General features: G+C 46.0%; 1 protein-coding gene, 2 non-coding genes and 2 pseudogenes across 3 annotated transcripts in view; 1 reads left to right on the forward strand and 4 right to left on the reverse strand.

Annotated features, from left to right (window-relative positions):
* The window catches only part of TEX14 (testis expressed 14, intercellular bridge forming factor), an 86,925-nt gene extending 78,671 nt beyond the window's left edge, over window positions 1-8,254 (reverse strand). Inside the window, exons 1-2 of the mRNA XM_062175082.1 lie at window positions 8,237-8,254; window positions 7,823-8,010 (exon numbers count right to left, since the gene is read on the reverse strand). Of these exons, the coding sequence (XP_062031066.1) occupies window positions 7,823-8,010; window positions 8,237-8,254 (206 nt within the window). The remainder of the gene's footprint in view (window positions 1-7,822; window positions 8,011-8,236) is intronic.
* Window positions 7,860-8,074, reverse strand: LOC133747447 (small nucleolar RNA U3). Its single transcript, XR_009864384.1, has one exon. It is a non-coding gene; the product is annotated as a small nucleolar RNA U3 (small nucleolar RNA).
* Window positions 8,255-12,457: 4,203 nt separating the features above from the next.
* LOC133747373 (U6 spliceosomal RNA) lies at window positions 12,458-12,548 on the forward strand (annotated as a pseudogene).
* A 1,651-nt stretch (window positions 12,549-14,199) lies between these two features.
* On the reverse strand, window positions 14,200-14,366 carry LOC133747451 (small nucleolar RNA U3; annotated as a pseudogene).
* A 4,545-nt stretch (window positions 14,367-18,911) lies between these two features.
* LOC133747449 (small nucleolar RNA U3) lies at window positions 18,912-19,126 on the reverse strand. Its single transcript, XR_009864386.1, has one exon. It is a non-coding gene; the product is annotated as a small nucleolar RNA U3 (small nucleolar RNA).
* Between the last annotated feature and the right edge of the window lie 7,200 nt (window positions 19,127-26,326).

Raw genomic sequence — 26,326 nt, forward strand, 5'->3', positions numbered from 1 at the left:
TAAACAAATTGGGTATAGAAAGAACATTCCTCAACACAATCAAGGCAATTTTTGATAAACCATGGCCAATGTCCTATTGAATGGGGGAAAAGCTGAAGTATTCCCACTGAGATCTAGAACCAGAAGAGGATGTCCACTTTCACCACTGCCATTCAATATAGTCCTGGAAGTTTTAGCCAGAGCCATTAGCCAAGAAAAAGAAAACAAAGGGATACAAATTGGGAAGGAGAAAGTCAAACTATCCCTACTTGTAGATAACATGATTCTATATATACAGGAGCCAAAATACTCCAGTAAGAGACTATTGGAACTCATAAAAGAGTTTGGTAAAGTGGCAGGGTATAAAATCACTACACAAAAGTCAACAGCCTTTGTATACACAGACAATGCCATGGCTTAGAAAGAACTTCTGAGATAAATTCCATCCACAATAGCTACAAAAAATATTTTGGAACAAACTATTTAACCAAGGATGTCAAAGATTTCTATGATGAGAATTACAAAACATTAAAGACAGAAATAGACAATGTCTATAATCGACATTATAGACCAAATGGACCTAACGGATATCTACAGAACACACAAAAAATGGAACAATCTTCCATGTTCATGGATTGGAAGAATCAATATCATCAAAATGTCCATACTACTGAAAGCAATTTATATATTCAATGTGATAACAATCAAAATACTAAAGACAGTACTCTTAGATATAGAAAAAATTATGCTGAAATTCATAGGAAACACATGAGACTCTGAATAGCAAAAGCAATTTTATGTAACAAAAACAAAGTCAGAGGCATCACAATACCAGATTTCAAGACATAGTACAGGGCAGCTATAATCAAATCAGCCTGGTGCTGGTACAAAAACAGATGGATAGAACAATGGAACAAAATAGAAAGGCCAGGAATCAACCCACGTATCTACAACCAACTTATCTTTGACAAAGGAGCTAAAATCAAACCCTGGAACAAGGACAATCTCTTCAACAAATGCTGCTGGGAAAACTTGATCTCCACATGCAGAAGTATGAAGCATACATCTACTTTACACCTTACACAAAAATCCACTCTGACTGGAATAAAAACCTAAATCTGGGGCCGGTGCTGTGGCGCAGTGTGTTAACGCCTGGCCTGAAGTGCCGGCATCCTATATGGGCACTGGTTCTAGTCCCAGCTGCTCCTCTTCTGAACCAGCTCTCTGCTGTGGCCTGGGAAAGCAATAGAAGATGGCCCAAGGCCTTGGGCCCCTGCACCCACGTGGGAGACATAGAAGAAGCTCCTGGCTCCTGGCTTCAGATTGGCACAGATCTAGCCGTTGCAGCCATCTGGGGAGTGAACTAGCAGATGGAAGACTTCTCTCTCTCTCTCTCCCTCTCTCTCTATGCCTCTCCTCTCTCTGTAACTCTTTCAAATAAATAAATAAATCTTAAAAAAAAAAAAAAGACCTAATCTACAACCTGATACCATCAAATTATCAGAGAACATTGGAGAAACTCTTTAAGATATTAACATAGGCAAAGACTTCTTGGAAAAGACCCAAGAGGCAAGGGAAATCAAAGCCAAAATTGACAAATGGGGTCACATCAAAATGAGAAGCTTTTTGTGATGTTGCACCAGTTTGTACTCAGGGTGTTCTGAATCCTCATTCGTTTCTGAATTTTTTTTTTTTTTTTTTTTTGACAGACAGAGTGGATAGTGAGAGAGAGACAGAGAGAAAGGTCTTCCTTTTTGCCGTTGGTTCACCCTCCAATGGCCACTGCGGCCGGCGCATCATGCTGATCCGAAGCCAGGAGCCGGGTGCTTCTCCTGGTCTCCCATGCGGGTGCAGAGCCCAAGGACTTGGGCCATCCTCCACTGCACTCCCGGGCCATAACAGAGAGCTGGCCTAGAAGAGGGTCAACTGGGATAGAATCCGGCACCCCATCCGGGATTAGAACCCGGTGTGCCGGCACCGCAAGGCAGAGGATTAGCCTGTTAAGCCACGGGGCCGGCCTCATTTCTGAATTTTTACTGGCTTCCAAAGCTTTGACCAAGGATGTTTTTAAAAGGTTCAAGCTGGCCAGCGCTGTGGCTCAACAGGCTAATCCTCCGCCTAGCAGCACCGGCACACCGGGTTCTAGTTCCGGTCGGGGCACCGGATTCTGTCCCAGTTGCCCCTCTTCCAGGCCACCTCTCTGCTGTGGCCAGGGGGTGCAGTGGAGGATGGCCCAGGTGCTTGGGCCCTGCACCCCATGGGAGACCAGGATAAGTACCTGGCTCCTGCCTTTGGATCAGTGCAGTGCGCCGGCCGCAGCGCGCCGGCCGCGGCGGCCATTGGAGGGTGAACCAACGGCAAAGGAAGACCTTTCTCTCTGTCTCTCTCTCTCACTGTCCACTCTGCCTGTAAAAAAAAAAAAAAAAATGTTCAAGCTTATGACTCTGAATAGTGCAAGGATTTGTGTGACTTTAAATTTCCTGGGCTCAGTGATTACAAAGAGATGCAAAGTACAACTGTGTAAACATTTATAAAGTGTTTGTTAAAGATTTTATACGGAAAGCTAATGTTTTTATTTACTGAGCTCCTAAAAGAGAATGGTAGAGCGCTAAAAGTTTTGTTTAGGAAAAGCTGACTTGTTAAAATTCCTTTTAATTGAGTAATAATAATAATAATAATAAAACTGAATTGAAACACCACATGGCTTGTGATAAAGAGAAGTGAATAAATTGTGATGAGCCGCAGCTGGTTACAGGACTGACTGGCATCCGACTGGATGTGTTTTGACCTCATGTCTTGGTCCAACATATAAATCCAAGAATCTTAATTCTGGGATACTTAAAGTGGGAGCTGCATAAGAGGGGTGAATATGTGTAAAGATTGTTATGAAAACCATCAACAGAATACCCATTACAAGTCTCACAACTGTTAATGATCTACAAGAGGTGCTGGGGGGCATTTCTTGGTATCAAGTCACTGGTTGAAGTGAACTTTGGGCAAGAGAGATCTTTGTTTCCTTGTTGTCAGGTAACAAGAAATGCCCAGACTAACATCGCTTTTATATACATCGTGATGGTTGGGTTGACTTGTTTTGTCCTATGGATTTGCCTTTATCGGTTAACTTTTTTTGTCCTATGGATTTGCCTTTATTGGTTGACTTTTTTTGTCCTATGTGTTTGTGGTTGTTAGGTCTTTGACAGCTGAAGATACCAGAATGAAGCCCGCTGAGCCCCACAAAGTACTGACCCTTCTTTACGCTGTTACAGTAGTGTGGATACCATGTGGCCCAGTGTGGACTTTTTGATTGTCCAAGTGCCTTTGGTCATTGGTGGCAGCAAGACTTAATGGTTCGTAGCTAGTGGTGCCACAACCAGTTTTTAACTGCAATACCTAAAGGGTCAAGTAGTGTTTCTGTGCCACTGTTATTTCAAATGTAAGAGTTCTGCTGTGGAATGATCTATCCTGGGCTGGAACCTGACATGTGAAATCCTCAACGCAAAGGTTTAGCTCTACTTGGCAACTTTTTAGGAGGATACGCAGAGTTGGAATTTTGACTCTTGGGTTCCTAGAATTCACATGGTGTAGCTTTCTAAAACCGGTTTTTTTTTCTTGTAGTTTAATAGTCCATAATAGGAGTGTAGTGACTTTAATTTCAGTGTTCTTTTGTTTAAAAAACATATCTATAAATATATATTATGAGACTTTATGCCAGTTGCCCAGTAAGCCTCACAGTCTTGCTACTGGATGCATTATTACAAACACTGTCACATGAGTAAATAAAAAGTGAATAATTACTTAGAAAAAAAAATGAGAAGTTTTGGCACTGTAAATGAAACACTCAGCAAAGTGAAGAGGCAACCAACAGAATGGGAGAAAATATTGGCAACTATGCGACTGATACAGGATTAATAACCAGAATAAACAAAAAGAGGAAATCCAGATGGCCAACAGATGCGTGAAAAAAAGTGTTCAGGATCACTAGCCATCAGGGAAATGCAAATCAAGACCACAATGAGGTTTCAGCTCACCCCAGTTAGAATGGCTTCCACACAGAAATCAACAAACAACAAATGCTGGCAAAGACGTGGGGAAAAAGGTACCCTAATCCACTGTTGCTGGGAACGTAAACTAGTAGAGCCACTGTGGAAGACAATATGGAGATATCTCAGAAATCTGAATATAGACCTACCATATAACACAGCCATCTCACTCCTGAGAATTTACCTAAAGGAAATAAAATCAGGATATGAAAAAGTTATCTGTACCCCCATGTTTACTGCAGCTCAATTCACAATAGCTAAGATATGGAGTCAACACAAATGCCTGTCAACTGAAGACTGGATAAAGAAATTATGGGCCAGCACCCTGGCTCACTAGGCTAATCCTCCACCTGCGGTGCCGGCACCACGGGTTCTAGTCCCGGTGGGGGCGCCGGATTCTGTCCTGGATGCCCCTCTTAACAGCTCTCTGCTGTGGCCTGGAAAGTCAGTGGAGAATGACCCAAGTCCTTGGGCCTTGCACCCGCATGGGAGACCAGGAGAAACACCTGGCTCCTGCCTTCGGATCATTGCGGTGCGCCAGCCGCAGCGCACTGGCTGCGGCGGCCAGTGGAGGGTAAACCAACGATAAAGGAAGACCTTTCTCTCTGTCTCTCTCTCTCACTGTCCACTCTGCCTGTCAAAAAGAAAAAAAGAAATTATGGGATCTGTACACCATGAAATACTACACAGCAGTAAAAAAAAAAAAAAAGAAAGAAAGAAGTCTTATCATTTGCAACAAAATGGATGAAACTGGAAAATATCATACTTAGTGAAATAAGCCAATCCCAAAAGGACAAATACCACATGTTCTTCCTGGCCTGTGATAACTAATAGAGCACCTAAAAGGTAATATAAGGGGCTGGCGCTGTGGTGAAGCAAGTAAAGCCGCCACCTGCAGTGCCAGCATCCCATATGGGTGCCAGTTTGAGTCCTGGCTGCTCCACTTCCAATCTAGCTCTCTTCTATGGCCAGGGAAAGCAATAGAAGATGCCCCAAGTCCTTGGGCCCCTGCACCCACATGGGAGACCAGGAGGAAGCTCCTGGCTTTGGATCAGCGCATCTCCAGACATTGCGGCCAACTGGGGAGTGAACCATCAGATGGAAGACCCCTCTCTCTCTGGGCTCTACTTCTCTCTGTAACTCTGTCTTTCAAATAAATAAAATAAATCTTAAAAAAAAAAAAAAGGTAATCTATAGAAGTGAAATCTCCATGTTGAGATGCAATGACTTTGAACAGCCCTTGTCTCAACTGTTGAGGAAGGTTTTTTATTTTCATAGTATTTGTATATTATAGTATTGTATTGTATATATTATAGTATTAATATAGTTAATCGTATTTGTATAAATTAATTGAAAACAGATCTTAGTAAAAAATAAGAATGGGAATAGGAGAGGGAGGAGGAAGAGGGGTGGGTTGGAGCATGGGTACGGTGGGAAGAATCAATACATTCATAAGTTGTCATTATGAAATGCATGAAGTTTATATTCCTTAAATAAAAGTTTTCCGAGGGAAAAAAATCTTGGACAAAACCATAAGAGATTGAGTGAATCTTACACTGTCCTTCCAAGACTACAAGGCCTTGAGTAATAATTCTCATTTCTGTGTCTCTGAGTCCTCATCTCCACGCACATGACCTACAGTAAGAACTTTGGGTTCGGCCTAGAGACAAAATGTTAGGAGGATGACTTAACAAAAGGACTGGACAGAGTAAATGCGTAAGGAGAGAAGTGGGCAGGAGCTGCATTCTTGGCAAGAGGTTGAAAAGGAAACAGGCATCAGAAAACTTCAGTGGTTTCTGCCTAGGTAAAAAGATAGTGCCATGGGCCAGTGCTGTGGCCTAGCGGGTAAAGCTGCTGCCTGCAGTGCTTGCATCCCCGATGGGTGCCAGTTCTAGTCCCGGCTGCTCCACTTCCAATCCAGCTCTCTGCTATGGCCTGGGAGAGCAGTAGGAGATGGCCCAAGTCCTTGGGCCCCTGCACCCACGTGGGAGACCCAGAGGAAACTCCTGGCTCCTGGCTCCATATCAGGGCAGCTCCGGGCCTTATGGCAATTGGGGAGTGAACCAGTGGATGGAAGACCTCTCTCTCTCTCTCTCTCTCTCTCTCTCTGCGTAACTCCTTCTTTCAAATGATAAATAAATCTTAAAAAAAAAAAAAAAAAAGAGAGAGAGAGAGAGAGAGAGCCAGACCAAGATTTCAATCTGCCTTTTACTGATGCTAAGTACTGGAAAATACTGGGCTGACAATAGGCCTTAAATGGTTGGACTTGTATTCTTTAGACAAAGCTTTTGGTTTTCTTTTCAAGTTGTATCTATGTATCTATCTATTTATCTATTCATTTATTAAAAGGCAGAGTTAGGCAGCAAGATCTTCCATCCACTGGTTCACTACCCCAAAGGGCCAGGGCTGCACTGATCTGAAGCCAGGAGCCAGGAACTTCTTCCAGGTCTCCCACGTGGGTGCTGGGCCCAAGCACTTGGACCATCTTCTGCTTTAACAATCCATTAGCAAAGAGCTGGATCAGAAGTGCAGCAAACAGGGTTGGACCTCCATATGATTTACCCATTACATCACAGCGAGAACAAAAGGAAAAGCTGCAGGGAGCACAGATCTCCATCATCAATGGATACTTAAGAATTACTGGCCGGTGCCATGGCTCAATAGGCTAATCCTCTGCTTGTGGTGCCGGCACCCTGGGTTCTAGTCCGGTTGGGGCACCGGATTCTGTCCCGGTTGCCCCTCTTCCAGGCCAGCTCTCTGCTGTGGCCTGGGAGTGCAGTGGAGGATGGCCCAAGTGCTTGGGCCCTGCACCTGCATGGGAGACCAGGAGAAACACCTGGCTCCTGGCTTCGGATCAGCGCAATGCACCGGCTGCAGCGGCCATTGGAGGGTGAACCAACGGCAAAAGGAAGACCTTTCTCTCTCTCTCACTGTCCACTCTGCCTGTCAAAAAAAAAAAAAAAATTACCACCATTTCCTCCCCAGTTTGGGCGTTCTCAGTACGTTCTCTAGTGGTGCAACGCCTCCAGATCCCGCGCGCAGAACACCCAAAAGGAACAATCACTAACAAAAGCCAATAAACCTAACCAAGCGGCCGCCTGCAGTGCCAGCAGCATCCCATTTAGGCACCAGTTCTGTTAGGTAGGAAGTCAGATATGAGCTTATGTGTGTGTAACTGGCCATATGTCCACCATACGTATCTGCATCTCAAAGTCATCCTGACAATGTTTCAGGGGCAGCCTGGTATTCGCATGCTGCCCTGCCCCCTTCTACCTGATAACCTGCCAGATGGAGGTCCCCGCCCCTTCTGCCTGACAAATCTCCCACAATCTCCCAGGTGCAGCCCAGTATCTGCATCTCAAACACCCTGCTCCCGACCCTGATTCTCCAGGGGGTCCTGCTCATCCTTCCTCTGAACCCAGGATGGCGCCAGCTAGCCTTCCTCCTGTCTGATACCTTCAGGGGAAAACTCAGAAAGGAGCTTCTTAATGTTTACATCCATAAAATCCTTTGTTTCAGGAGATGTGTGAAGATAAAGACCCATCTCCTTAAAAATCCCCTGAGCCGCCTGCCTGGTCTGGTCAAGTGTAACCTCCCCCCACCCCCGAGCGACTGGGCATCCTTTCATTCTTGCGGGTAACAACCGGCTGTTGCCTCCACCCACGTGGAGAACTAGGAAGAAGGTCCGGCCAATAAGACCAACATTCAAGTAGGCGAATAAACCCTAAAGAAAATGAAATAATTCTAAATAACAAAATCTTACTCAAATCAAAGAACCAAATAAAGCATGTCAGGGTTCTAACATCAAGCTTCCTTTAGACAACAACATTAAGAACGAAAACCACTCAGACTGCGTCCTCCCCCTCTCGCTCCCCGCAGGGAGACGAGAACGATCATCAATGGCAAATGGCGGCCGCAGCGAGGCGGCACCAAGAGCCGGCTTCACGCTCAGGGGACGACGCTGCGCCTCCTCCTCGTGGTTTCCGGTGCTCTACACGTTCAGAGAAACTTCTCTAGTAGCGAACTATAGAAATGATCCCTGAAAGTATAGTCTTAAGAAACACCTGCGTCTCCTGCAGGGGTGTACAACACTCACACATCTTTGGTGACGGTGAGTTTGTCTTACGACAAAATTATTTCCAAACTTATATATTTCTTTTGCAGAAAAAAAGCCGTCCCATCTAAAGAGTTCAATAAAGCGTTTTGACTGCTTTTACTTTAGTATTCGAAGGCATATCAAGCCTAATTAGCATACAGCCCGCTAATTAGCATACGGCCGCAAGCACCCAAGCATTGTCAATTTCGTACTTCCAACCCCGCCCACTTCCGCCGCACGTCGGGCGTCCACACACGTAACTCTGACGGACCACAGAACGCGTCAGCAAGATGCCAGCAAGATGCCTCTGCAGACGCTCCGATGGCCCAGGGGAGGAGGTTGCGCGAAAAACACGAAAGTGAGGAAGTGGATGGTGAAAGGACAATCCAAGGCCAAAGACAATATTTGCAGAACGCGCCCTATTTGTAAAATTGATGCTGTGGGAGCGGCGTCGCGGCGTCGCGTGTTAAACCGCCGCCTGGGACGCCGGTTCGGGTCCTGACTGCTCCACTTCCGACTTCCGAGCCAGATCCCTACTAATGACCAAAGAAAAGCAGCGGAAAATGCCCCAAGTGCTTGGATCCAAGCACCCACGTGGAAGGTCCTAGCTCCTGGATTCTGCCTGGCCCAGCTCCGGCCATTGCAGCCATTTGGGTAGTGAACCAAGGTATGGAATTCATTCTCTGTCTCTCCCTCTCTCTGTGCAACTGACTTTCAAACAAATAAATCTTTAAAAAAAAAAAAAAGTGCTGTGAACAAAATATCAGACATAATAATCCTGGATTTTGTTTCCAAATGAAGGAATTTTTATTTTAAATATGACTTGTCTGTGTTTAAACAAGCAAGACACTATATTATTCCCTTGCTGTAAGCTTCAGTTGCTTCCTATCTTTTGGGTTATAGACAAAAGTCTCCAAACTTATAACTCCCTCTGTTGTCTGGCTCATCTCTGGATGCATCCCACTCCCCCTTGTATTTCCCCTCATTCCAGCCACATGAGCCTTTTTTTAATTTTTATGTTTTTTGTGTGTGTGGGTGTGTGGAAAAATAGGTCTTCCAAATGCTGTTTCACTCCCCAAATGCCCACAACAGCCAGGGCAGGGCTATACACCCACCATTAGCCAGGCAATTAAGTCTCCCACGTGACCCCTGTAAGTATTTGGGCAATCACCTCTGCCTCCCATCAGCAAGAAGCTGGCTAGGAAGCGATGCTCTGGATGGAACACACTCCGATATGAGATACAGGTGTCCTAACAACAACTTAACTGCTGCGCTTCCTTCTCCACAGGACCTTCACACAAACTGTTGTCTAACAGGGATTCTCCCTCCAACCTCTTACCCCAACTTTAACTTCAGACCTTTGTTGAAGTGGCACTGTCTTGGGAACTCTTCCCCCATTCCTTAAGCAAACATTTGTGTGTGGTTATTGAATTAATGCCTGCCACCTGCAGGAAACTTCAGTAAGTTCAAAAGGGCAGAGACTATGAATGGTTTTGTGTACCCACAATATGCCAAGCACTTAGAACTGAGTGAATGAATACAAGTAAAGGTGTCCATTGCACAGAAGTGGACCAGGTAGGGATCATTCACATTACCATTGGTCACTTTCAAGCCGGGGGGGGGGGGGGGGGGGAGGGGGGCGCGGATAAGTCACCAAAGATACTTCCCAAACAGTAGAAGGTAAAAGATGGAGCCCTGAGGCCCATAACTGTCTTAAGTGGCAAGCTGAGGACAAAAGTTTAAAAGGAAGAGGTAAAGGAAAATCTATAAGAAATGGATTGCAGTAACAAGGGAGGCAAGAGTTTTAAGAAGAGGATCAAAACCACAGTTGGTTACTAAGAAGGAACAGTGTTCCTGGTGAGTTAATATTTGTTACTGATCAGGAATTGTGGTCTTACAGGTTATTTGTGGCTTGTCTCTGCCCTCTACAAGACTGTCTCCCCTACCCTAAAAGGTAGAAACTGCCAGATATGTATCTCCTTGTGGAGCTGGTACACACTTACCCACCCAACACAAGCAGGCCTGTGAGCAGAGAAGAGGAGTGATTCTACTCTCTGGAAGACAATCATGGACCTCTCCTGGAGATGCATGTAAGGGAGTGAAGCACTTAACTATTTATCCTTGGGGTTGCCATTGCGGTGCAGCAGGTTAAGCCACTGCTTGCCACACCAGCATCCCCTAGGGTCAGTTTGGGTTCCAGCTTCTCTGCTTCCAATCCAGCTCTCTGCTATGGCCTGGGAAGGCAGCAGAAGATGGCCCAAATACTTGGGCCCCTGCCACTGCAATCATCTGGGGAGCCGATCAACAGATGGAAGGTCTCCGTGTGTCCTCCTTGCTCTCTGTCACTCTGCCATTAAAATAAATACATAAATACAATTAAAAAAAATGAAATAGGGTCAATGTCGTAGTGCAGTGGGTTAAGCCACTGCCTGCAATGCTGGCATCCCAAATGGATGCCAGTTCCAATCCAGCTCCCTGCTAAAGCACTTGGGAAAGCAGCAGAAGATGGCCCAAGTGCTTGGGTCCCTCTACCCACATGGGAGACAAGGATGAAGCTCCTGGCTCCTGGCTTCAGCCTGACCCAGCTGCAGCTGTTGTGGCCATTTGGGGAGGAACCAGTGGATGGAAGACATCTATCTATCAATGCCTCCCTCTCCTTGCTCTCCGTAACTCTGCCTTTCAAATAAATATTTTTCAAGTAGTTAAAAAATAAACTACCATTTACTCTAGATTAGCTTTTTGAAGATATTTGTATAATAATCCTTTGAATATAAACATATAGTATCTTCCTTCAGAGCCAAGTGAACACATATTTATTGTACAGTATAATATTCATAAAGATAGTCTGCTGAGGCAGGCATTGGCTCAGCAGTTCAAATGCTGCTTAGGATGCCCATATCCCATATCAGAGTTCCTGGCTTTAAGTTTTGCCTCTGCTTCTGATTCAGCTTCCTGCTAATGTGCACCCTGAAAGGCAGCAACTATTGGATCCCTGTCATCCACATGGGAGACCTGGAGTGAACTCCTGGCTTCTGGCTTCCTGGTTCTTGGCCCAGTGCTGGCTGTTGCAGGCATTTGGGAAGTAAAGCAGTAGATGGAAGATCTCTTTGTCTTTCTCTCTCTTTCTGTCAATCTGCCTTTCAAATGAATAAATCAATCTGAAAAGAGGGCGGGGGACTTCTCTGGGGATCAGGAAGCAGAGAGGCATTGAACAGCAATTCTTGAGGTAATACAGAGGTGGCTGAAGAAAAACAGGTTGAAAGCCACAGTCCTTACGAACATGTTATTTGGAGGGCCCTGGATATAAAGCAATACTCATTCATTTATTCATTCAAATATATTATTGTAGGCCAGCATTTTACTCATGTTCTAGTTGATATAAAGGCAACTAAAAACAGTCCCCAAGAAGTGACCAAAGTCATCTATGACAAGGTAGGTACAAAATAAGGCTGATCAAAATGGTCAAGATTTGGATTCAAATGTTGAAGTTCTAATGATCACCTTTCTCACCCAGTCACCAAGCCTCTGGGAAGTAAGATCTGATATTAACAATAATGTTAGGTGCCGACATGGCATAGCAGGTTAAGCTGCCATCTACGACACCGGTATCCCATATGGGCACCAGTTCGAGTCCTGGCTACTCCACTGTCAATCGAGCTCCCTGCTAATGTACCTGGGAAAGCAGCAGAAGATGGTCCAAGTGCTTGGGTCCCTGCATCCACATGGGAGACCTGGAAGAAGCTCCTGGCTCCTGGCTTCAGCCTGGCCTGGCCATCTGGGGAGTGAATCAGCAGATGGAAGCTCTCTCTTATCTCTCTTTCTGTAATTCTGCCTTTCAATAAATAAATGAACTTTAAAAAAAAAAATAATGTTAATAGTGCCAGGCCCCATTCTGTTAACTCCTCAGTAGAAGAAAGGCACTATTGTTATCACTGGTTTTTGAATGAAGAAGGAAGTGTGGACAGTTAAGCAATTTGATAGGGTTCACAGAGCAGTCCACGCACTACACCACTATGTCTTTGTGATACTGGGAAGTGTATATACTCCGTCTTGGTCCCTGTTTCCTGATTTACAGCTCTGAATGCCCTTGGAATCTCTGCAGTGATGTTTTTTATAAAAATCATGGATTGAGGCACCTAGATAGTTCCAGGATGGCCACTGGAAAGATTCAGGTATGACTGGATGGCTGAGTCTTTGGTCTTACCACCACAATCTGCAGAGGGAAGGAAGGGCTGGGAGGAAAGTGGGGCTGAAGGTTGAGTTGATTTAGAGTGGTCAGTGATCTAATCAATCATGCCTAATTAGGAAGTCCCCCCCACACACATACACACCAAAACAAAAACAAACACAAGTGCTTGCTTTGGAACCATACAGAGATTAGCATGACTCATGTGCAAGCATGACACACAATTCGTGAAACGATCCACATTTTTATGTATCTGCAAGCAGCCTGGCAGAGGAGTTGCAGAAAACTGGACCACACACTCACTCCATTGGTCCACAGAAGAATTCTTGGAATAAGCAACTTGCTAATTGGGAAGGTTATTTGTGGGGCCAGCACTGTGGCGTAGCAAGTAAAGCTGCAGCCCGCAGTGCCAGTATCCCATATAGGTGCCAGTTCGAGACCTGGCTGCTTCACTTCCAATCCAGCTCTCTGCTGTGGCCTGGGAAAGCAGCAGAAGATGGCCCAAGTGCTTGGGCCCCTGCATCTAGCATGAGACCTGGAAGAAGCTCCTGGCTCCTGGCTTCAGATCAGCTCAGCTCTGGCTGTTGCGGCCAACTGGGGAGTGAACCAGGGAATGGAAGACCTCATTCTATCTCAGTCTCTCCTTCTCTCTATATATAACTCTTTCAAATTAATAAATTTAAAAAAAATAATAATAATAATGGATAAATAAATATAAAAGTATTTCCCTGAGTCTGTGAGACACTCAACCATAGGACAGGGTTGTGGAAACTCAACTTTTAGCCAGTTGTGAGAAGCATAAGCAACAACCTACCACTTGTGACATCTGAAGGCGGTCAGTTTTATGGGATCTAGACCCCAACCAGTGGGATCTTACTGCCTCCTCCAGATACAGACCATTAGGCGTGCACTGAATTGGGGAATACCCAGCTGGCAAATCCAGGAGATCGTGTTGTGGCAGGAAAACAATCCCCAAATATCTGGTGTCAGAAGTATTGTGCTGAGGGTTAGGCTTCCTCTTAGAACACCTGCATCTCATATCAGAGTGCTTCAAAGTAAGCTTCCTGCTACTGTGCCTAGGAAGGAACCGGATGATGGTCCAACTACTTAGTTTCCTGCTATCCAAGTGGAAAACCTGGATGGAGTTCCAGGTTCCAGGTTTTAGCCTGCCTCAGCTCTTATATCACTGCCTTTCAAAAGGGCGGAGGCTGTGTGTAGGAGACCACTTTGGTTTTGCAGTCATTCTCCTGTTCTAATTCCTCAGCCTCACTGCCCAGAACTGGAGAAAGCTGTCATTATTACTCCTAATCAGGCATCTGAATACAGACGTGAAGCAAGGAATTAATTAAATACAAATATTGAAGAGAGCAGACCCAGACCCATGTGGACACCAGTAGGAGTCCCAGCTGCTTCACTTCTAACCCAGCTCCCTGCCAATTAGCACCACATGACCAACACAAACATTTAGACTATACCGACAGGATAATGTTGGGGACTGGACTCAGAATCCTTACTACTTGCGGCAGGAGCTGTGGCATAGCGGGTAAAGCCACCATCTGCAGTGCCGGCATCCCTTATGGCCGCTGGTTCGAGTCCTGGATGCTGCACTTCCAATCCAGCTCTCTGCTAGGGCCTGGGAAAGCAGTAGAAGACGGCCCAAGTCTTTGGGCCCCTGCACCCACATGGGAGACTCGGAGGAAGCTCCTGGCTCCTGGCTCCTGGCTCCTGGCTTCAGATCAGCACAGCTCAGGCCGTTGTGGTCAACTGGGGAATGAACCAGCAGATGGAAGACCTCTCTCTGCCTCTCCTTCTCTGTGTAACTCCGAATTTCAAATAACTAAATAAATTAAAAAAAAAAAAAAAAAAGAATCCTTACTATTCTTCCAAGGGAAACCTGTGCCCTCCCCTCCTTGCTCCCCATAGGCAGACAAACAAAAGCAAATGGGAGCGGACTTCACGCTTACGGAGAGATGCTGCGCCTCCTCGTGGCCTATCGGTGCTCTACATGTTCAGGGAAACCTCTCCAGTAGCAAACTACAGAAGTGATTCCTGAAAGTATAGCCTTAGGCTGGACCTTGCCAACTCTGTTTGGTCCACTCCCCCAAAGCATGTCTTCACGGAAAATAAATAGGTCAACAGGCTTTGCAGTACCATTTTTTAAATACTATCATTTAACAATGCATTTTAACTTTTTAAATGAAAATGGGTTTTTTAAACAGCCATGCTAATTAACATAATGCTGGATGACAGCCAATCACAGCCCTCATCTTTTTTCTTAAAGATTTATTTATTTGAAAGGCAGAGTCACAGAGAGGCAGAGACAAAGAGGTCTCCCATCTGCTGTTTCACTCCCCAAATGGCCACAATGGCTGAAGCTGCGCCGACCCAGAGCCAGGAGCCAGGAGCCTCTCTCCGGGTCTTCCAGGGGCCTAAGGACCTGGGCCATTTTCTACTGCTTTCCCAGGCTATAGCAGAGTTGGATCGGAAGTGGAGCAGCCGGGACTTGAACTGGTGCCCACAGGGAATGCCAGCATTGCTGGCAGCAGCTCTACCCATTATTCCACAATGCTGGTCCCAACATCACTTTTCAATAGCATTGAATTGTTTTTTCAATATGGTAAATGTTCTGGGAGCATTGATGATTTTGATAAAGTTGACAGTACACATGAAAATCAGTCTTAAGGGGTCACATTTGACCATTGTAACTTTTGATCCTTGTAGTAAAATGATTTATGCAATTAAAAAGTAAGGGGTCGGCACTGTGGCACAGTGGGTTAAAGCCCTGACCTGAAGCGTCGGCACCCCATATGGGCGCAGGTTCTAATCCCGATTGCTGCTCTTCCGATCCAGCTCTCTGCTAGGGCCTGGGAAAGCAGCAGAGGATGGTCCAAGTTCTTGGGCCCCTGCACCCACGTGGGAGGCCCAGAAGAAGCTCCTGGCTCCTGGCTACAGATTGGAGCAGCTCCAGCCATTGCGGCCATTTGGGGAGTGAACCTGCGGATGGAAGACCTCTCTCTGTCTCTGCCTCTCTCTGTAACTCTGTCTTTCAAATAAATAAAATAAATTTTTTAAAAAATAAGTAAATAAATAAATCTCAGGGGTGGGCATTGTGGTGCAGAGTTAAGCCACCACTTTAGAGGCAAGCATCCCATACTAGAATGCTGGTTTGTGTCCTGGTTGCTCCTCTTCTGATCCAGTTCCCTGCTGATGTGCTCACAAAGGCAGCATATGGTGGCCCAAGTACTTGGGTCCCTGCCACCCATGTGGGAAACCTGGACAGAGTATTGGATTCCTAGCTCTGGCCTGGATCAGCCCTGGCTGTTGCAGGCATTTGGAAATTGAACCAGTAGATGGAAGACTGCTGTCACTCTTTCAAATAAATAAAATCTTAAAAAAGTTTCATGGATTTGACATTATCTCTGTACTGAACAAATACTTGAGTGCCAACTATAGCAATATTACCTACTATTTAGTAATGGCCTGTCACATACCAGCATCATTTAAGTGTGTTACAAGCAAAGTAAATACAATGATGAATCATCGCAGTTTTACAGATGAGGAAACTGAGGCACTGGACGATTACATAACTTACCTAAAGTCATATAGATGGTAGGTCGGGCACCAGAAATTAAGATCTTGACCGTGATCTAGCTTTTCTATTTGCTTCTCTTTCTGGGTAAGGAGTACACAGAGGCAGAGGGCACAGATACATAAAGGTCGTTACACACAGAGCTCACCTTCCAGTAAGAGAGAAAAACAATAGCAAATATACAAGAGAATGCAGGCTAGCGAGGCACACAGAAAATTCCAACAGCAGTGACACAGAGAGGGACTCAGTAGCTACTTCAGGTCTGAGTGCTTATGGAAGCTCTCTTTGAAGATTGCATTTAAGCCAAGACTTTAGTGGTTAAAAAAAAAAATAGCTAGCTGCCTGATAAGCAGAGAAAAACCTATCTTAAGCAGAGAAAGCAATTAATGCAAAGGCCAGATGCAGGAAACAAGGTGGTGTGTCCCGGCAACACTAAGACAGTGATAGAGAGCATATGGTTTGAGGAGCTGAGGGGAAGGGCAGGGATGTACCAGACACATGTGGGTCTTGGAGGCCAAGACAAGGCCAGGATAGGGGTGTCTGGATTTTAAGTTTGAAGGGGAGCCGCTGAGAGGTTTGAAGTAGTGGAGCCCAGTTCTGAGGCTGCTGCAAGGCATATGTGAGACAGACCACAGTGGCCTGTGTTAGGGCATAGCAAACAAAACAAAAACTTAGACTAGGCCACAGGTTTAGCTGGACTCATCATCTTTGGCTGACTAAAGCTCTGGACGAGGGTCAGCATTTTGGAATAGAAGGTGAAGCTGCCACCTGTGGTGTGGGCTTCCTACAGCGGTGCTGGTTGGACTCCCGAATGCTCCACTTCCTATCCCACCCCCGTGGATGTGCCTGTGAAAAGAGCAGAGATGGCCCAAGTGCTTGGGCCCTGCCACCCACATGGGCAATCTGGAGTTCCAGACTCCTGGCTTCAGCCTGGCCCAGATCTGGCCATTTCTGGCTGTCTGGGGAGTAAACCAGTGGATGAAGATCTGTCTCCCTCTCTAACTTAGCCTTTCAAATAAATAAATAAAGATATATTTATTTATTTATTTATTTGAAAGAGGGAGAGATCTTCCATCCACTAGTTTACTCCTCAGATGGCAGCAATGGCCACGGCTGGGCCAGGCTGAGGCCAGGAACAGGGAGCTGGATTGGAAGTGGAACACCTGGGACATGAACCAGCACCTATATGGGATGGTGGCCATTGCAGGCAGCAGATTAACCTACTATGCCACAATGCCGGCCCCAAATAAATAAATAAATGAGAGCCGGCGCTGTGGCTCACTAGGCTAATCCTCCGCCTTGCAGCGCCGGCACACCGGGTTCTAGTCCCGGTCGGGGCACCGATCCTGTCCCGGTTGCCCCTCTTCCAGGCCAGCTCTCTGCTGTGGCTAGGGAGTGCAGTGGAGGATGGCCCAAGTGCTTGGGTCCTGCACCCCATGGGAGACCAGGAGAAGCACCTGGCTCCTGCCATCGGAACAGCGCGGTGCGCCGGCCGCAGCGCGCCAACCGCGGCGGCCATTGGAGGGTGAACCAACGGCAAAAGGAAGACCTTTCTCTCTGTCTCTCTCTCACTGTCCACTCTGCCTGTCAAAAAAAATAAAATAAAAAAATAAATGAATAATTATCTGCTTTCAAATAAATAAATCTGCTTTAAAAATAATTTAATTGGGGCCGGCGCCACGGCTCACTAGGCTAATCCTCCGCCTTGCGGCGCCGGCACACCGGGTTCTAGTCCCGGTCGGGGCACCGATCCTATCCCGCCCGGTTGCCCATCTTCCAGGCCAGCTCTCTGCTGTGGCCAGGGAGTGCAGTGGAGGATGGCCCAAGTTCTTGGGCCCTGCACCCCATGGGAGACCAGGAGAAGCACCTGGCTCCTGCCATTGGATCAGTGCGGTGCGCCGGCCGCAGTGCGCTACCGCGGCGGCCATTGGAGGGTGAACCAACGGCAAAAGGAAGACCTTTCTCTCTGTCTCTCTCTCACTGTCCACTCTGCCTGTCAAAAAAAAAAAAAAAAAATTTAATTGTATTAAAACAAAAAAGCTCTGGACACTGCTCTTTCTACTAATGCAAACCCTCTCTTTGCCTGACAAATAAAAATAAAATATATTTAAAATGTCGGACAGAACCACTAAGAGGCTGAGGGAATCTTAAAGGTTCTTCAAAAGCTACACGGCCTTGAGTACTAATTCTCTTCCATTCTGTTTCTTGTGAGTCCTCATCCCCAGGCACATAATCTACAGTAAGGACTCAGGGTTTGGCCTAGAGACAAAGTTGTGGGAATGACTTAAAAAATGGACTGGACAGAAGTAAACCCCTACAGAGAGAAGTGGGCAGGAGCTGCAGTGCTGCAGAGGTTGAAGAGGAAACAAAGGAATCTGAGTGGTGCCCTAAGGAGCAATGAGACATTGTTTGCTGGAACCTGGGCTGGATATGGGATCTGGATGCTGATTGGGTTTGCTATCTATTTCAGCTATGGAATCTGACACAGCCTGGAAGAGGTTAAGAGTGACAAACCCTCACTTAAGTCTAGGGCTAATATTCTAGACCTTGATTTTAGCAGTGCCCGTACCCATTATATTTGACATCATCACACCTGAATGCTGTCTAGTCCCCCTCACAATAAAGGAGTATTCTCTTGACCCCAGGGAATACTAATTGAGCTCTGTATTTATCTTGAAATAAAGAATGTGTCTTTGCTAAAAAAAAAAAAAAAAAAAAAAAAAAATGACATTGTTTAAGCACTGCTCAAAAATGCTAAGGAAGAAAATCACAGAGAAAGAAGGCAGACCATAAATGGAAAGCTAAAAAAAAAAAAAAGCACCTTTTCACCTCAGCAGCACTTTGCTGTCCACGTGGCTGCAAGGAACATGGACTTATACCACCTTGCACTAATTCACCAAGCACATTAGCAGCCAACCATGTGAGAAATGGCTAGCACTGCTAAACCTGAAACAGCGTTACTTGTATACAAGCGAAAAAAAACCCCCAAGCTTCCTTTAGACACCAGCATTAAAAACGAAAACCACTCAGACTGCGTCCTCCCCCTCTCGCTCCCCGCAGGGAGACGAGAACGATCATCAATGGCAAATGGCGGCCGCAGCGAGGCGGCACCAAGAGCCGGCTTCACGCTCAGGGGACGACGCTGCGCCTCCTCCTCGTGGTTTCCGGTGCTCTACACGTTCAGAGAAACTTCTCTAGTAGCGGACTATAGAAATGATCCCTGAAAGTATAGTCTTGGCCCAACCCGCGCCGCCTCCGCCGGGCCCGCGCACGCCACGCACTTGTAAGCGATGGCGAGACAGTGTCCGCGCTGACCTCCCTTTGCAAAGTCTCCGCAGAGCACTCCCGAAGGGCTGCTTAGACACAGCTTCCAAACCGCACTCCCAACACTCCCGGCGGTATATTAAAAATGGGGAAAAGAACTAAACCCGCAGGAGCCCAATTAGCATCTGACAGGCGCGACAGCCAATCAGAGCGACTGTCTCTGCCCTGAGGGTGTGGCCCCGAGCGTCAAACTAACCTGAAACCCGACCGCGACCTCGGTGGGTGGCTTTTCTTCTTCACCGGGAAGATTCTGAGCTTTGAAGCTAATAGGCGGGGTATTGTAAAAATGCTTCTCTTTCAGTTAGAAAAAACGGAACAAAACTCCAAAGTGGTTTTGGGGATGTGTGGACATGGAGGGAATTTGTGCTTTTAACAGGAACTTTGTACATTCTTGTACTGTTTCAGTTTTCAGCCTTATAGTTTTCAATTTTTCTATCTAGGGAGAGATCACAGTTCATTTTTAGCTGGTTTTTAAATGAAGACTTATTATTTTTTGAAAGGTAGAGTTACAGAGAGAGGAGAGAGAGATAAAGAGACTGAGAAAACAATCTTCCATCCACTAGTTCACTCCCCAAATGCTCACAAAGACTGGAGCTGGGCCAGGCCTAAGCCAGGAGCCCAGAACTCCATCTGGGTCTCCCACAAGGGTGCAGGAAGCCAAACACTTCTGCCATCCTTCCCTGATCTCCCTGGACCTCAGCAGTGAGCTGGATGGGAAGTAGAGCAGCCTGAACTTCAGCCGATGGTCATATGGGATGCTGGCATCACACAGGGTGGTCGAACCTGCTGCCCTGCAATGCCAGCCCCTTTAGTTGTTTCCTTTAGCCTTAGTATTTAAAAGAAGAATTATAAATAAGTGCCATATTGTTCTTAATAATAATATAACATTTCTTAGTGAATCTGAAAGGTTTCATACTTTATCTTATAACCACCCCTTCCCCAAAAAACTAGGTTAAATGAGATTTCTCTTGTTTATGAAGAGGAATGGAGACTGGTGCAGCTGGTTAAGCTGCTGTTTGGGAGGTCCACATATTTTAGAATGCCTGGTTCGGGCCAGCGCCGTGGCTCACTTGGTTAAACCTCTGCCTGCGGCGCTGGCATCCAATATGGATGCTGGTTCTAGTCCCGGTTCTACCCACTATGCCACAGCGCGAGCCCTGAAGTAAGTCTTATAAAAATAAATAAATAACAACCCTTGGCCCACCCAAATGTCATATATGAGTGCATGGGTTTGAGTACCAGCTCCTTCCTGCTAATGTATACCCTGGGAGGCAGCAGGTAACAACTCAAGTATCTGGTTCTCTGCCACTCATATGGGAGATCCATATTGAGTTCAAGGCTCCTGGCTTTAAATGGCCCAGCCCCAGCAGTTTCAGGCATTTGGGGAGAGAACAAGCAGATGGAAGCTCTTAGTCTCTCAAATCTATAAAGAAAGAATGTGTCTTTCCTGTGGGATAAAGATCAGGAAGGTTTACAGTCCATTCTACAAGGCTCAGGTTCCCCAAACTTGAGTTTCTTAAGCTCTTGGCCCATCAGGCAACCCAGAGTAGGCAGGCATTACTTGGCCTTTCACATCGCTCTGTAGAAACTGGGATTCCGGTGTAAAAATGACAATACTTTATTGTTATTGCAGGAGTGATAACGTGTCCTTTCTCTCTAACCCAGGGGTCTATTATCTTCTTCCAGCACCCACAAAACTGTAACAGATCACTTGGTAGCTTGCAAAGAGGGTAAAGCCTCAGTTCCTGACGTTACCAACTTAACTCTACTCCACTGAATACTTCAGCAACATCTCCCTACTGTCAGGATCAAGGTCAAACCTGTGACCATCTCTTAACAAAGTCCTGCCTGCAGGTCTTGGCTTCCTCTCTGCCTCTCCCACCATCTGTTTCACCTCACATTTGTTCTCTGCTCTCCCATCAAACATCTCTAACAATTTGAAATGTTCTTCCTTATCCTCTTTCCATTGTTAACTATTTTTATTTCTTTAGATCTTGGAACCTCTGATCCCCACACATGTAGACCTCTCCTTTGCAGCACCTATCACGGCTGTGGTTTTATTTTCCTTTGGGTGATTACCTGATCTTCTTTCCTGCCTCTCCAGACAGGGAGAAGGACTCCTACTGAGTTGCTACTTAGTCTCCAGCCTTGGCCATAGCACAGAAAGGGTCTTAGTAGATGAAAACAAACCTACATGTGAGAGCTCCTGAGGAAAATGACTGTAGCACTAGAGTCACAAGCTCTGTTATGTTTCAAAAAAGAAAGAGAAACAGATCCCTTTAAGACCCAACAAAGAAGAAACTTTAGCTTAGAGTAATTTTAAGAAAAAGAGCCCCAAACACCGAAACTATGGGCTGAAGACAAGCTCTGAAATGTATGAGGACACTAACCTGCTTTTAGAGAACCTGCCTATTAGGTTAGGGGAAAAAAAAAGATATTAAAAAACAAACAGGGCCGGCGCCATGGCTCAACAGGCTAATCCTCCACCTAGCGGCGCTGGCACACCGAGTTCTAGTCCCAGTAGGGGCGCCGGATTCTGTCCCGGTTGCCCCTCTTCCAGGCCAGCTCTCTGCTGTGGCCCGGGAGTGCAGTGGAGGATGGCCCAAGTCCTTGGGCCCTGCACCCGCATGGGAGACCAGGAGAAGCACCTGGCTCCTGGCTTCGGATTAGCACGGTGTGCCGGCTGCAGCGTGCCAGCTGCGGCGGCCATTGGAGGGTGAACCAACGGCAAAGGAAGACCTTTCTCTCTGTCTCTCTCTCTTTCACTGTCCACTCTGCCTGTCAAAAAATATAAAAATTAAAAACAAAAAACAAAAAGCCCTCCACTTAGGGGTGGGCATTAGGCACGTGGTTAAGACGCTCTTGGGGATGCCCACATCCCATACTGGAGTTCCTGGATTCGAGATCCTGATACACGTCTGATTCCAGCTTCCTGTTAATATGCCCATCTGGGAGGCAGCAGACGATGGCCCAAGTGCTTGAGTCCCTGCCACCCATGTGAGAGACCAGGGCTGAGTTCCTGGCTCCTGGCTTTAGCCTGGCCCAGCCCTAGCTGTTGAGGACATGTGAGGAGTGAACCAGCAGATGGAAGATCTCTCTGTTTCTCCCTGTCTCTGTACTGCTCTATCAGTCTTTCAAATAATTGATAAATGATAACTAAATAAAAGCTCTAACAAGAACTGAATTTTTTTATAAGATGCCATTTAGGATTTCCCACCTCCCGTATCAGAGGGCCTAGGTTTGAGTCCTGGATCCACCCCTGAGTCCAGCTTTCTGCTAAAGCACACCCTGTCCGCAGCAGGTGGTGGCTCGAGTACTTAGGTTCCTGCCCTCCACATGGGAGACCCAGATGAAGTTCCCGGATCCTGGCTGCTGTGGGCATTCTGGTAGTGGACCAGACGGTAGGAGATCTCTTTCTGTCTGTCTGTCTCTCTCTCTCCCAGCTTTTCACATAAATGAAATATAAAACTAAAAAATTTTAAAAAGCAATTCCTGGTAAGGCCTTTTTTTTTTTTTTTTTTTGACAGGCAGAGTTGGACAGTGAGAGAGAGAGACAGAGAGAAAGGTCTTCCTTCCGTTGGTTCACCCCTAAAATGGCCAATACGCCGATCTGAAGCCAGGAGCCAGGTGTCTCCTCCTGGGCAGGGCCCAAGCACTTGGGCCATCCTCCACTGCCTTCCCAGGCCACAGCAGAGAACTGGACTGGAAGAGGAGCAACCGGGACAGAATCCGGAGCCCCAACCAGGACTAGAACCCTGCCGGCGCCACAGGCAGAGGATTAACCTAGTGAGCTGTGGCGCAGGCCCTGATAAGGAAAAGAAAATCACATGTGTTTTGCTTACTGGGGAGATGTGACAATCTTAGAAAAATCAGCAAACACGTTTTGCAAGCCAGCCCCTTCAAATGAAGATTGATACCTGGAGAATTACCTTAGGTGTTATTCTTTAACTTGTTATTTATTTAAGAGACAGAGACGAAGAAACAGTACACTCCCATCCTCTGGTTCACTCCCTAAATGCCTGCAATAGCCAGGGTCAAATCTAGAAGCTGGAAACTCAACTCATGTCTCTCAAGTGAGTGGCAGGGACCCAACCACTTGAGCCATCACTGCTGCCTCCCAGGGTGCCCCCTGGCAGACTGGAACCCAAAGTGAACCGGGACTCAGCACTCCAGTATGGGATGGTGCCCCAAGCAGCATCTTAACCACTAGGCCAAATGCTCACCTAGTGTCGTGGGTTTTTTTGGTTGGTTTTTGTTTTTGAAGATTTACTTACAGAGACAGAGAGAGAAAGAGAGAAAGAGAGAGAGAGAGAGAGAGAGAGAGAGAGAGAATCTTCTATCCACTGTTCACTCCCTAAATGGCGCAACAGCCAGGACTGGGCCAGGCTGATGGCAGGAGCCAGGAGTTTCATCTGGGTCTCCCACATCGGGGTAGGGGCCCAAGCACTTGAACCATCCTCTGCTGTTTTCCCAGATGCATTAGCAGGGAGCTGGATCAGAGGTGGAGTAGCCAGGACTCAAATCAGCACTCACATGGGATGCTGGTGCCACAGGTGGTGGCTTTGCCTGTTAATGCCACAGTGCTGGAGCTCTTTGATGACAATCAGTGTAGGCAGCACCTTGGCAGTTCCAAAACAGACATGTCCCTGATACCAGGAAAAGAAAGCCCGGGCTTCCATGGACATTTCTGAAGACTTTGTAATCTGCTATCTTTGAAGTGACAGGGAATATATGCTGTGATTTGTCATAAACTTTACAACCTAAGATGGCAGGTTAATATGACACTATTTCTATTGAGATCCAGTGATCTAGAGTCTGGGCTTTTTTTCCCTTTTTCCTCAAAATACAGTCCATGAGGCTGGCCCAGTGGAGCAGTGGGTTAACACCCTGGCCTGAAGCGCTGGGGAGTGAACCAGCAGATGGAAGACCCCTCTCTGCCTCTCCTCTCTGTGTAACTCTTGACTTTCAAATAAATAAATAAAATCTTAAAAAAAAAAAATACAGTACAGATGCTGGCCTCAGAAGCCTAAGAGAATCTGCGTAGGGTTGGAGATATGTGGGATCTGAGTGGTTTGGATGCCCCTAACAGCCTCTACAAACCACTGGTAAAACAGTGGCAAAAGGTTAGTAATAATAAGCAAAACCTGCTAAGATGTCAATATTGTGCCGGGCTCTCTGCTGAAAGCTTTATAGGAATACACACTGGTCATTTAATTGTTTTCACTGTAGGTATTGTTCATTCTAGAGCAGAGGAAACTGAGATATAGAGTCATTACAGCACAGGGGATGTGAATCTGGAGCTAGTGTCTCAGATATTCTACTAGGGAACGGAACTTACTGGTGAACCACAAATGCTATGCTCAAATTATTTTTATTGTAATAGCATTCATTTGCTATATATATATCACCAGTATTTAGTATCATTGCATTAAATTTAAATATTAAAGTTCCTTTATACTGGGAAAACATTAACAAAATAATGAGATGCCACTACACACACACCTACAAGAATGAGTACATTCTAAAACACTGACAAGTGCTGTGGAGGAGCAAAAAGAATTTTCATTCATTGCTGGTGGGAACACAATATGACATAGCCACTTTCTTTGTTGCTTTAAAGTTTTAATTTTTTTTTTTTTTCTTATTTGAAAGGAGGAGAGACCAGTGCCGCGGCTCACTAGGCTAATCCTCCACCTGTGACACCGGCACCCCAGGTTCTAGTCCCGGTTGCTCCTCTTCCAGTCCAGCTCTCTGCTGTGGCCCAGGAAGGCAGTAGAGGATGGCCCAAGTGCTTGGGCCCTGCACCTTCGTGGGAGACCAGGAAGAAGCACATGGTTCCTGGCTTTGGATCGGCCGTAGTGGCCATTTGGGGGTGAAACAATGGAAGGAAGACCTTTCTCTCTGTCTCTCTCTAACTATGCCTGTGAAAGAAAGAAAGAAAAAGAAAAGAAAAGAGGAGAGAGAGAGAGAGAGAAGGAGAGATCTCATTCATTCACTTTCCAAATGCCTCAGGGCTGGGCCAGGCTGAAGCCAGGACACAGGAACTCTATCTGGGTCTTCCACGTGGGTGGCAAGTGCTTGAGCCATCACCTGCTCTTTCTGTACTTGAGATTGAGACCCAGCACTCAGATATGGGATGCAGGTATTTCATGTGGTGTCTTAACCACTGGCCTCAGTACAGCCACTGAGACAGTTTGGCAGTTTCTTTCATATCAAAAAGATGCAGCAGTTGTGTGCCTTGGTATTTACTTGCTATGAGTGGAACACATGTTCACACGAAAATCTGCATGTGCATATTTAAAGCTACTGTATTCCTAACTGCCAACACTTGGAAGCAATTAACATGTTTTTCAATAGAATAGTTAAACAAACTGTGATATACCCAAAGGAATATTGTTTAGCAAATTTTTTAAAAACGAGTTATCAAGCCACAAAATATCATGGAGGAAACTAAAATGCACATTCCTAAGTGAAAGAAGCCAACCATAAAAGTCTACACACCGTAAGAATCTAACCATTTGATAGTCTGGAAAAGCAAAACTATAATAAAAACAGTAAAAAGACCAGCAGTGGTCAGGTTTTCACAGTAGCAATCAATAGGATGAACAACAGGGATTTTTCAGGGCTGTGAACCACTGTGTATGATGACGGGTACGGGCATACATTTGTCAAAACCCACAGAACTGTCCTGCACCAAGAGTGAACTGTACTTCATGGTTTCCATTTAAAATAACGTTGTCAAAGGGTGGAGAATTGTCAACGAGTCTTTTGATGTTTTTTGTCCCCACCAGGTAACTGAATGCCAATCTAATCAGCAAATTTATTTTTTCCTTTGAAATTGTACTGCCACCAGTCCCCTTTGGGTTTTTCTCTCTTGGAAGCCCCCTTCCATGCCGCACTGGCTTGAGGTCCTTGGTTCTATTATTTCTAAATCTCAAATAAAACAATGTGTCAATATACAGCTTAAATACCATCATAATTAAGACTATGGTTTCAGCTACTACCTCGTTTAGGATATGGACAAAGTGGTGTTATAGGAACACACCACAGAAGCAAAGGGGTGAGTGAGCACCAGTAACCCAGTGACAAACGGCTGTGAAACATGGGACTAC

Source organism: Lepus europaeus, chromosome 18 (genome assembly GCF_033115175.1).
Source record: "Lepus europaeus isolate LE1 chromosome 18, mLepTim1.pri, whole genome shotgun sequence".
Classification (NCBI taxonomy): domain Eukaryota; kingdom Metazoa; phylum Chordata; class Mammalia; order Lagomorpha; family Leporidae; genus Lepus; species Lepus europaeus.